Source organism: Pectinophora gossypiella, chromosome 3, assembly GCF_024362695.1.
Source record: "Pectinophora gossypiella chromosome 3, ilPecGoss1.1, whole genome shotgun sequence".
Classification (NCBI taxonomy): domain Eukaryota; kingdom Metazoa; phylum Arthropoda; class Insecta; order Lepidoptera; family Gelechiidae; genus Pectinophora; species Pectinophora gossypiella.
The window spans coordinates 3,283,702-3,297,180 of NC_065406.1; the positions used below are offsets into that span (position 1 = coordinate 3,283,702).

Sequence of the window (13,479 nt, forward strand, 5' to 3'; positions counted from 1 at the left end):
TTTACAATTTACGTTTGTTGACTTACTGTGTGTGATCTTTGCATTATGTATACAGTCAAGCATGTCTTTAAATATTAGTCCATCAAATAGTGTATGGAGCAATATCTCTATCTCAATTCATGTTCATAATTTCTTTTGAAATTAGCTTGTGGTTGTGACGATTAACATTTTAACGTTGTCTTCTGTTTACTTGTGGGTCTCATCATGGGTGTTAGTAAAACAATAAGAACCCTGTTCTGCTCAATATAAAGTTTAGTGTACTAAACTCTACATAGTAACACCTAGTTCGGGTTGAAAGCAAGATTTTTTTGATGTGACTTAGTGTATGTTTGCCTCTAGGTAATCTAATCTAACTATAACTAGCCTACAAGATCCTACTACTGGGAAAAGGCCTCTCCTTCCTCTTTCCATTTTTCGCGGTCCTGTGCGTACTCCGGCCAGTCCCTTTGGCAAGCGTCCGAGTCATCACGCCATCTCTTCCGAGGTCTACCACGACACCTGTCATGACGCACCCAATGCGTGACGTACCGTGCCCACCGCTCAGGGTGCATGCGACAAACATATCTGGCTTTACGTCCCACATCAGCGATTCCAGGTTAGGTCAGGGTAGGTTTGCCTCAGATGGCATTAACTACTTGGCCGAAGAATTGAAACGATCCATTTCTTCAGCACTTGCATCACTGACTACATATATTCCTAGACCAATGTCCTTATCTTGCAACATGTTAAACATGTTGTCTGTATGTCCGAGTGTTTTATTACCATTGTACTTTCTCTGATAGCCGATACGATTGTATGTAATGTGTCTTGTCCCGTTCGATAGGCGATAGCACTTTCCAATTCGGACATGGCTTTCGATGTAGCTATGTTAGCAAGTATGTTTTCTTGTTCATTGATTCTTGGAAGTTTTAATTTTGTTAAGCTAATTATTTTGACAGGAGTAATAGAAAGTGAATTAACAGTCTGTAATGGTGTGGTGACGATGACACTTCTGTGGTGTCGTTCAAAATCTTGACTATCAAACTGGGAGCCCCACGTTCGATTTTCTGTCAGGGCAATTTATTAGGTGTTTTCCTACCAACGCGTATTTTGGTTGAAATTCGAGGAAAATTATTAACAAAATATGTCAGTCCTTTGAATACAGGCAGTCAGATAATATATTATCAATAAATTAAGATTGTTGCTTAGCAAATTTTACCACTTAAGTTTCAAAGTTCCTCTTAGCACGTTAAAATGTATATACTTTGCATTAGTAGACTCAATCTTGGGTTATGCCCTTGATTGCTATGGCCTTACATTCAAAACCTATATTGACAAATTAGAAGCAATACAAATCAGATTTCTAAAGTTACTGGTAAATAAAAAGACTAAAAATAATTGCAAAGGAGACTACAGTAAATTATTCAAAATTTGTAAAATTCTTCCCGTACATTTAAAACATAAATACCTTTTGGCTATTAACCACCATGGCAATCAAGAGCATGACCAACTATCTTTAGCAAGCCATAGCTATGGCACGAGGTCGGTGTGCGCGGGCAAATTCGAAGTCCCTAGAGTTAATAATTACTATGGCGATAGAACTCTAAAAAAGAGACTTCCCTATTTGCTTAATAGTTTGCCTGAGAACATCCGTCTAGAACCAAATAAAAGTAAATATAAAAAATTACTTAAACAACACCTTCTAGACTCGTGTCCTAGCTAACTTATTGTATGTTATTAATTGACTATTAGATATAAGTTCATATTATTAGTAGAGACTCTTTTCCTGCAGACAAACTGTTTAAACAGTTTTGCAGGGCATTGATATTTGTATTTTTAGCATTAAGATTTAATAAAATAAATAAATAAATAAGCAAATCGCAAATTGGACACGTTTATCTAATAAATAATCAAGAAGATAAGTCACGGGTAGTGCGAGTGACTGTATCTATAAAAATCGATATTCGCGTGCCAATGAACGTTAACTATTGGAAGAAGTGAAAATCAATAAAGGTACCTATCTAATAGTATCGAAGGGTATTGACTATTATAAAAGAAATGCGTATATAGAGTCACTTCCGTATCCCTTTTGGGATGAGCAAAGCTAAAGGTCGTCATTTAGACAACTGCTAAAGTCCTAAGCTCACTTCAAAGAAACTTCATAATCTAAAAAAAGATTAGCTTTCAAAGAAGGGAATTAAATTTCTTTTCAATCTTCAAATATCTATTTTATTTACCTTTCCGTTTTTACTAATATTACGAATATTAAAATCTGGCAATTCTCTAGCGAATTCCAACCTAGTCAACTTAAAATTTTGGATGGTGTTTTCACTAGGCGAAGCGCAGTTTATTTAACTTTGGTAGAATCTAAAACAACTTGTATAAACAATGGTAAATCTAATCCTTGTAAACTATACAAAAGGGCTACAAACCGCAATGTGGCAACGGTGTCGTATCAAACATACACGTATACATACACCCATACACACATCCATACATACCTACATAAACTGTATCAAATTGCTATAAAGTAAAAAGAGCGGAAAGGAACACTCCGATAAACACGTGAAGTGATGATGACGAAACATGAACTTTAAAATGGTTTCGGTTGGTATACTTAATATTGTGAAGATTGCTAAAGAAAATCTAATTTCGATGTTTTATTTACGTTGAATAGGTAAGAGATCACCTGATTGTTTGAAAAAAGTAAGATGGCACGTTAAGCCGTTGGTCCTGGCTATTAGCCGGAAAAATACCTCTATCAACCCGCTGTGGAACAGCGTGGTGGAGTATGCTTTGGTTGATTGAGGGGAGGCCTGTGCCCAGCAGTGGAACATATATAGGCTGTTTATATTATGCAGGTAAAAGATTAAGCTATCAGAAACTTAGTATTTTGTAATTTAGAAGCACTTAAGCACAAAGTGGAAATAGAACAAACTGTCCTAGAAGGACGTACTAATCACATTGAGAATGTACTTGAAAAGTAGTACGATCTACTCTGAACCAGCTGTGTATGAAACGATTGATGAATGTGGAGGAAACAAGAGAAGTATGTTAGGAGCGAAGCAAATGGAATTCCATAGTCTTATGTATACGGGGTGTAAGTGACATCGTAACGAAAACTTAGAGGGATGATTCAGACCATAATTCTGAGTTGATATCAAGTGGAATTTCCTGTAATTGGTAGGTAGGTACTTCAACAAACTCAACAATTTTTAAACGTTGAACCACTAAGCATCTAAATAAAAGAACGAAAACTCCACTAAAATACCTACCTAGGTATCAACATCGTATCACGCACGTGTAACGTACCCGCGCGTAGGTATGTCTAGCGACTGTTTCGCGCGGTAAAAACTCAAAATCTTAAATAAACATTTGCGACAAGGAAAACACCGACCATCGTTTTTAGTACAATCAAATAGACGTTCCATTTTTTTTTTCATTTTATGAAAATGTTTAGATTCCAAAATGGAATAACAGAATAAAAATTTGAATTTTCCAAATCCAAAGTCAGGCATGATAGAAAAAAAGAATAATTAGCAGAAGATTATTAAAGGCCAGTTGCCTACTGAAGCCGCGTTCGTAAGTTGGAGTTAAGTAACCGTGACGACAGGTGCTATCAAGAAATGTAAGCGTGAATTACTGCGACTGACTAATCCCTATACAAGGATATATACTACAAGTAAACTTAGGGTCATTGACATTTGTACTAGGGTTACTACACGCGGTAGAAATAAGCTTATATAGCAGAATATGAATTCAGACATTGTGTTTCTTTAGACCTTTTGCCTGTGGTTTTGATTTCATACAAGACCATAAACCTGGCCCCAGGGGGGACAGAGTCTTCTTCTCTGCCCTCCACTGGGGCAGTTCCTGTTCGGCGTGTGAGATGGTGGCTGGGTTCGGATAGCGACACAGACCTACGCGAGACAACGTAGAACCGTTGCCCAGGGTGAAGACCTTGGCGGTTGCAGAGGCGGAGATGGTAGCCATCAGTACGGCAATGCAGAACTGAAGGCAAGAGGGGAACCACTGTCCTATTGCTCCCTAAAAAAGTAGCATGGAGAATGCTACACCGACAAGAGCGTGGCTCTTAAGCTACTGATCAAATCAAATATACTTTATTGCACAGAACTAAAATTTCAACAATCAGACAAACCACATGAATACAGCACAATTTGGGCGGCCTTATTGCTCTAGAGCAATTTCTTCCAGGCAACCAACAAAAGGAAACAAACATTTACAACTGATGATATTTCTTTAGACATTATTATGATTGGTACTTACGACTGCATATGGAACTTTGTAAATACCAAGTTAGTAGTAGTATGTGTAATTGACAATGAGAATATAGGTCGTAGTCAAATCAAATATACTTCTTTGCATAATAAAATGACCATGCGGACTTATACATAACATAAGCTCACAACTATATCCCAATTGGGGTAGTCGCAAGTACATCTATCGCAAGGGGTGGCTCTAAAACAATTTCTTCCAGGTAAACCAGAATATTCCTATTAATCAATGGTGTAAAAGCGGTACCTAGGCCGCCTGTTGTGCTTTTCTGTATATGTTGTCCTTATCTCTGTATTTTGTGTCCATTGTGCTCAATAAAGTATTTTATCCATCTATCTACTTGATACTGGTTGATTTCTTTAAACTCTCTTCAACACTAAAGTTGCCACGGATATAGATAGTCGAGATATATTTTTACTTTACTGCAAGACTAGGCCAGTAGAAATCCTTAAAGCACGAGTAATATAAACATCTAGGCAACCAAACTAGTCTAGCCTGTTTTTTTTTTCAAAAACGACTTTCTTGCGATGGTTCGGAACGGGCAAGCGAATTGATACTATCCAACATTGTAACGTTTTAAACATGCGCATTATTCCAACCGACTTTCCCTGGCTTTTCCTTGTAACTACAACCTTTCCGATACCAGACCATCATCCATAAAGATTTAGAAACCTCACTCGACGCTCAATAAATCATAGATAAATGCTCTGATAATATCCATTACATCGGATCAAGCCCAGCATCATTAGGACCACTTTCATCTAATATTCGACCTAAGAGTTCATTAACCGGACAATGGAGAGAATAAATAGTAGTGATCCGTTGATTGAACACCTACACTTTGACAGGGAAAGTGATCCGTCATGTGCGCGCGCGCCACTGTATTACGTCGCGTAATGTACATTGTGATTGTGCGCAAAGAAAAAGTTGCGCGTAGGTGGAATTGTTATAATTGAGTGGGACGGATAAGCTACTTATGTAGGCCATTTGGTCCTTGTTCATAATACGAATGGTTACACTTTTATCATCGTTAATCCAATTTGCATTATAAAAGATCTTAAGATTGCACAGATGGTAAATGGCAGAGAAGGAAAAGCATTTGCAGATGTCTCTATTGTTACAGACTTAAATAGTATTAACCTAGCAACAGACAGAGTGGATAAACAGATCATTAAAGCAACGAATGTAATTTTCGATGAATTACTTAATTTCAAAATAACGATTGCACAATGTAACGAAGAAGCATGCTTTACAATCGTGAAAGTGCAACCTCTCGATACATATTTAGACAATCCTGGCCTTGATGGTTTGAAGCACCGCAATGCAGTATACAGTCACGAATCACATACCTATTGTTACAATAACAATGTTTGCTAACATTGTTAGAAGATGGTAGATCATTAATCATAGATTTTACTATTTGAAGTCGTATTCCAAGTACAAGCTTTGAAGTTAACAACAACAAGGTTATGTAACAAGAATTTATAAACAAATTATGTCATGGCTCGAGTAAGTACGTGTAGATTCGGTACTGAATATGCTTAATTAGCTTAGAAGCCATTGACCACACGTATTACTATTTGTAAACATGGAAACGTGCGTTTAACGTCTAAAGATGAACGCATAGCTCAAGTACGCGGTTATCTAAAGTTATTATTAGATTTGGACATACTTATCGGCAAATACCATAGACAGGGAAATTGTGTCAATAAACGTTTTGCTCCTAATTGCGTTAATATCGCTACTCAATATTGTCTAGAAAATCTGTATTGTTGTTGTTGTTTAAATTCGCCTTATATAAGGCAGGCAACGATCTGAGGACCATACAGCCTTGACTTTAGTAATTTAATATTCGAGAATCACGATCAAAATAGGCCTTGTCTTCAGTTTTCAATCTCTTTCCTTTAATATTGAAGAAAGCCGTCTGATTTGTCAAAAAAACGTAACAGCGTCTTGTATAAGGTCTTTCGTAAAAGCGGTGAGGGCAGCAGGCCAGATGTTTTTAATGAGAATTTATGTCTGCATATCAACATCGAGAGAGTCCGCGGTATCGGATAAGACGAAAAATATTCGGCCCGTTGCAAAACCAAGATGTATAGATGCCCGGCTACTTTCTCTTGGCAACCCGGACGTGCGACTTTTTCATTGTTTTTGTTGTTAATACGATATTATAATAACGAAATTGAAAGTTAAACGTACTTGTGAAAAATCGAAAGCAAATTGGCCGCGTGTTTATGTGCTTTTAATTCCTTTTAACAGCTTTTATGAGCCTTTAAACGTCCTGTCGTTACGTTGTGTCACCAGAAGTCGTAATCTGCTGTATCATTTCGATTATTGACGATAAACTCTTAATAATAACGATATTTTACTGCAATTGAATGCCTCACGCATCGCGCAGGTGTATTTAAGCTACTGGAATTGGATCGAAGATAAATTATAATATAACAGCTTAGAAATAGAAGCCAGTCTAAAATAGTCAGAAAACCATCTAATTTTCTCTTTTGCATTATTTATGAAATTTTTTTACGAATTGTGTAATAATGCGTACGACATTTGACCGTATTTATTGATGACGTCATGAGTAATATTCGACATAAGTTTTTTTTTTATAAAATGTTAATTTCTAGCTTGCCAAAATCGTTTTATGCGTGGTAGCCATTTTGTAAGTATTATAAATCCATTTTAGACATTCGTTAAAAGAAATTGTTGAGCAAAACGGTTTCGTAAATAGAATGTCGTTATTTAGAGTAGACGAGAATTCCGACGTTTTTAAATTGGGCTGCGTATGAGCAGAGAAAGTTGTCAATGTAAACATTCAAACTTCTAAAGATGATTGCTCGATGAAATTGAAAAAATAAATGTTTACTTTTTAAATGGGCTATCAATAAAAAAGTAAAATTGATGGGAAACGTGTGTCAGTCATTTTGAAATGTAACCAAACCGAAAAAACATTCTAAATTTAAATTTCGTTGTTATGGCAACTGAATATACATAAAGGGTGAATTTTTGAAAGTGCTTCTATGCGTAATCGGTAAGGCGATTTTATGTAGTTGCAAATAAGAGTTGATTACAAAGAAGATTCTCATAGATCACTCTAATTTTATCTATTTGCCACCGAAATTAGGTACTACTAGGCATTTTCCAAAATTCCCCTAAGTAAATAACATCGTAATCGCCCTCAGTCCAAAGCAGTTAAAAAAAGGTAGCCGTTACGTCATAGCATTGACATTAGCCCAGCGAGGCGATAAATTAACCAATTCTATTGGCTTATATATATCACGTCACACGCGATATGCGGGCTGTGTGTGCCGTATTTATCAAAACTTACAAGTCTACACGTTCACAAGCTACAAGTACGTGTAAATTACGTTTATCAAAAAAAGTTGAAGGATTGTAAAATATAATTGTGAAATAAATATTGACACTTGTAACATGTACTTAATTTACATGTGTAGTTTTGATAAACACATTCTTGTAATAATTCATTAAATTTACAAGAAAATTTCTTGTAATACAGGGCTTGTAAGTTTTGATAAACACGGCATTGGTCTCCGTCTGATGTTCGCACTTTTGAAGTAACCTTTTGATTTTTATATTTGAACTAGCTTTTGCCCGCGACTTCGTCCACGTGGCGTGTTATTATAAAAGAGAGATATTTGTGTGTGTGAGAGTCCATATCAAATTTCAAACATCTAACTTATGCAGTTTAGAATTTTTCATACAAATGTTTTTTCCCACTAATTCCCGTTCCCGTGGGAATTTCGGGAATTTCTTTCTTAGTGCACCTTTACGGTACCTAAGCTACGTTCCTTCCAAACAAGTGCCTACGTTTAGCCGTTTAGGCTGTGCGTTGATATGTCAGTCAGTGAGTCAGTCAGTTTCTCCTTTTATATAACATTTATACTACTAAGTGTAACATTGTGTGAATTAATCTGTAAGCTCCCCAAACAAAATAAAATAAAATAGTATGGCTTACCCTCTCGCATGGCGGTGGCGCGTCCACCACCTCCGTATAGATGCATAGAGTGGACTTTCTGGACAAAGAGTCGCTGGCCAGACTGCTCGAGCTGGATCCTGTAGAGAACTTCATCTTGGCTCATCAGGTCACGTCTAGATGCGAGCCCGTGCGGTGTAACCGGCACATCACACAGAGGCCTTCTCGAAGTCCCTTTAAGTCTCACTTGTCTTGATGACCAGTATAAGTTGACCCCGGATTTTTAATGAAGAGTGAATTAGTGGGTGACAGCTCGTCAATTGTCAGAGTTCAAAGGATAGTAGCTGATCCTGAGGAATAGCCAGTCTCCTATGCTTGGGTAGCCTGTAACAAGAGAAAGGATACAATTAATAACTTGATTTTTTTCACTTTTATGTTGACGGAGTCAAGTTGTTTGGGTTGGAATTGGAAATTATACTTTTATAAAAAGTTCAATTTCTTTTTAGTAAGTACCTATCTAATTGACTCTACCGAATTTGGGAAAATAACGAACTTAATTGGGTATTTGGATTAGCATACGTACTAGGTAAGTAGCTACATTAATAATAAATAAAAATAATTTTATTTTTACGACGATTGCTTACAAAATCATTCGAATGCAACTGATTTCCTATAATTTTACTGTTTTTTTTAGGAAATATAATAAATATGCAGATAAGTACACTTATTAATTATAATATCTCTGGCAACTTTAAGCGTAAAAAAATATAAAGAAAGCCATTTAATATAGAGGTCAGTGCATTTAATGTACACAATATAAAAATAAAACATTATTTTTTATTACTGAATGCAATTCCAAATTACCTAATTTGGAACGAAGCCGCCAGTTGTTTATAAAACGCGGAATACACTTTTGAAAATAAATATCGCGCTTTTTAATTAATTTCGAATTAGGTTCTTTATGAGTGCAGTGTTACAATGAAATGTAAAACTATGCGTGTTTCACAATAGAGGTCATTTTCTTGCAATAGCAAGTGTGAAATATCATGTTGCAAGTCGAAGCAAGGACTCTGCAATTTAGATAAGTCGATGGAAGTTCAGATAGACGAATCGAATCCATTAGTGTAAAGATTGAACGAGCGATAACAGAAAGTGTATCAACGATTGTGGTATTGAAACGAATGATTTCTTACGTGAATGTGAAGGCTAAAACTGACCGATAACGTTCATAATGCCGATGTTTCTATACTTTAACGTGACGTCAAATTGTTAAATTAAAACATCTCATTAAAGTGGTCATAATATTTTAAATAATCGTAATTATAACCTATGTTAAATTCTTAAATCAAGTGCGTAACTTAGCGAGGTACTTACCTACATTTCATTATAAATATTACGAAATCTGAAGTAAAAGAACATCAAAACAAAAATACAAATAAACAGCGCAAAACAATATTTTTTTATTTACCACAAAAACAAGCGCTAGCTTGTTGCAGAATCAGCTGACAATGTCGTCAGTTATAGTAGAATTAGTATCCAATAGCGTCCGTGTCAGTTCGAATTTCGAATGCACTTTTTATGGTACAGATTTTTTTGCTTTTCTGTAGATATTGACACTACATCGCGTGATCTTTGTCAATTTAGCGTAACGGCATTAGGTAAAAACGTAAAAATAAAGAAATGTTTGCAATCGCATGACCATTTGCGGTCGAACACCGGTTGCAATGTGTACAAACAGCCAATATTTCCTTTTAAAATATTTATCAATGGATGCTTGCCGTACACAGCCAGGAAAGTGAGATAAGCGTTCGGGACGCGGGCCATTTTTTTAAGTAACTGAAAAAAAAATCCGACACTCCGCTTGTCCTACTGTCTCGACTCTATGAAGTGTTTATATAAGCAATCATTGCAGGGGGGTTAAAATGGCCACATCGAAGCAATTCGTCTAAGAAAGCCGTAATGTCAAATAGCAATATTGCTTTCCGAAAACAAACGTGTGCTTATATCCATGTTCATCAATTAACAGATTTAATTTTGTCGTGTATCATAATTTGAATTTAGAACTTCAAAAACAGAACGTTTTACGTATGTTATAAATCGTATTTCACTTTTCTTTTACCATACATTACTCATACATTCAAATTAAAATAATAATTCACAACCAGTCGTTACTGCGTATCGTGTCCTTCACATAACAAAGAAAAGCTTTGTTCAACAAAAGTTAACAGAATATGGGAAAACCATGCGATTTCGACAGCATATCCAGTTGTGAGGGGTATAACTATGACAATAGCTAGAATATGATAAAAACTATGGGAATTCAGTAAAGACTGGATGGTTAAGTCAATAGACAATGACGAAACAAAAAGATGTTTAGATTTGTTTGTTTAGACTAGATAACAATATGATTTTAATCTGTATATTTTTTCCCTTTGCCTACCCGAATGGCCAAATTGAAAAAAAAAAAACATTCGTTACGTAATTCGTCAATTCATATAATACACGCACTCCTCGCCAGCTATATTTAAGTCCTATGTAATAAAGGGCGAGTCTATTGCCGTAAATCGGGCACAAATCCTGAAAACCACGTGATTTAAATTTTATCTATGATCCAAATTCCAAATATGAATTCAAACTAGTCAAATTCAGTGGTTTAGGGGTCGAACCGGAATTTCCCCGCGGCACTAAGACATGTCACCGGTCGGTCTCCGCACACAACTGGCACGGATTTTCAACAATAGGTACACTTTCCTGAGAAAGACACTTTAAGTCTTTTGGCACTAGGCTGTATTATAATGTTTCTGTCCCGCTGTCAAATTATCCTACACCTATTAATAAACCTTTCTCCATGCTTACCCCACACCAGAAGTCCCATCAATCTCCACCGGAAGAAACAAAAGAACACAATCACAACATTAGACCAACAGTACACCACGATTCCTTCAAACTGAGCGCCTCCACGGAAGCAGTTTGTATAAATATGATAACGTCCCACTTTTCTATCAGGAACTGATGTGGCACGCGAGTTTAGAATACATTATTAGATCGCTGAAGCAAGGAGACGCAGGAAATGCCACATTGACCGACATGCCGAGCGATCAACATTATGTGATCGGAGTATACAGCACTATTTATGATTAGGTTGGTATGATTGATTGGTACCGGCATGGTGGCAATTATCGTTTTAGTTAAAAGGCGGGTGCCATTAAAGGTGTTAAGTACCTACATAAATAGGCTTATATAGTGTCAAACCCGATATCTAGTCAAACAAATGAAATCTACTTAACCTGATTCAAAATATCTGTGAAAAATACCTTCTCATCTGTTCACGCCAACGTGAACGCACCATAATATTGAAAAACGGCAACCCCGATGACGTTCCGGTCCCGGTCTATATTATCTGTGCTCTATCCAATTCACTCTCTACTATCTATCTCCGCGTCACGTAACTACCGACTATAACAATCGCGTACGCGCACAAAATGTAATGAAACAATCAAGTCAATAAACAATCCCCCTCAAGAAACGAAGCTTTCATTGAAGCAATCCCATCAACACCTACAACAAACAATAACCCCACGCCGGAGCTACTGCAGCGCCGACATCATCAAATACTCGGAAAGCTCGCAAGTTTATGTTTCAAAAATATTAACAAAAAAAAAACAAAAATAATTAAAAAAAAATAATAATAAATGAATAAAAAATAATAATTATTGTCTTTTATGTTTTGTTTATTATAAAAAACAAAAATGACAGTATTTTACAGTAGGTGCTGAAATATAGAGCTTTTAATTCTTAATATTAACGTTCCAAATTTAAAATTTAATTCCAAAACTCGCTTTTTGTTGAACAAAAATTCAGAACTCCTTCGATTTTTTTAAAAGAAGAATACTTTAAAACGATAACGTTGATTTAGATGTAAACAGGTTGAAGCGTCTAGAAGAAGTGCATAATGAACGACAAACAAGAGAAAGGTAGATAAGAAGCGTTAAGACGATAAGAGTAAAGATGACAGGCACACTATGACAGGAAAAGACACTGTGAGGATTAGTAATGAAGTATAAACACTAACATCCTATAAACTATCATAATGGCGCCGATTCCTGCAGACACCTCCGAATTTTATTTTAAGTTATGCCCGTCATTTTCTTATCCGCCGAAAAGAAAAGGGACGGGTAATCAGCATAAAATTTATGGAACACGGCAATTTTAGGCAGACATTTAATTTAAACGGATACTAAAGCCACTGCTTCTCAAATTCCATAGCCACTTTACCGGCAATGTATATTTTATGTGACAGGCTGCAATTTTATCATTACTTTTTAAAAGATACTGCATACAAAAGTTTTTTTTTTGTTAAATACCCGATCATACTAAAGTTTTTAGCTTTTCTGTGATAAGGAGGGATCTCCTAGCATAAAAAATAAAATAAAAAGGGTTTTATTTCTGTAAATCTATAACAAACAAGTTACAGGGGCTTCCCTAAAAGTAGTCAGATGACGCTTGTGATGGGAATGCCTCGCTCTTCCAACGCAACCAGTACAATTTGATTTACACTATATTGTCTTAAAGTAAAACTTAGGTAAATTAACTTTATTAGCATGATAGTCGATATTTGTTTTTTTGCCCTGCAGGTTTATAATACACAAGACGACCTTTTAATATGCTATCGCGAAGCTCCGTGCGTCCTCGTAAAAGCTTGCGGACGGGTGGAGTGCTTTGAAATATGAACTATGTATTCGCTCATACTTGTATGGCGCGCGGTTTCTACCTCACTTGGCCCTTCTAACCTCTTTCTTTAACGGCCTCCGCGGTCTAGGTGGTTGAGCGCTGTCCTCACGATCCGGAGGTCCCGGGTTCCAATCCCGGTGGGGACAAATCACAAAAATCACTTTGTGATTTTTAGTTTGGTTAGGACATTACAGGCTGATCACCTGATTGTCCAAAAGTAAGATGCTATGTGCTTCGGAAGGCATGTTAAGCAGTTAGTCCCGGTTACTACTTAAGTGATGTAAGTACGTAGTCGTTATATGAGTCATGTCAAGGGCTTATGACGGCTCAATAATAAGCATGACACCAGGGTTGATGGGCTTGGTAATCCACTTCAAAACCCATACGATAGAAGACCTTTTTCTTCTATTCAAAGATGTATTCCATAAATGATTTAAACATATTTTCAACAGCACAACTCTTACGTAACGTTAATATAAATAAAATAAATATTTTTCCAGTAGCCATAGAAAATAATAATAATAGAGATGTGTCAATAG

The 13,479-nt window shown here is 36.2% G+C and overlaps 1 protein-coding gene across 1 annotated transcript in view; it reads right to left on the reverse strand.

The window, feature by feature from the left end:
* The window catches only part of LOC126380016 (general transcriptional corepressor trfA-like), a 68,386-nt gene that overhangs the window by 33,513 nt on the left and 21,394 nt on the right, over positions 1–13,479 (reverse strand). Inside the window, exon 2 of the mRNA XM_050029094.1 lies at positions 8,252–8,593. Within this exon, the coding sequence (XP_049885051.1) occupies positions 8,252–8,365 (114 nt within the window). The 5' untranslated portion in view covers positions 8,366–8,593. The remainder of the gene's footprint in view (positions 1–8,251; positions 8,594–13,479) is intronic.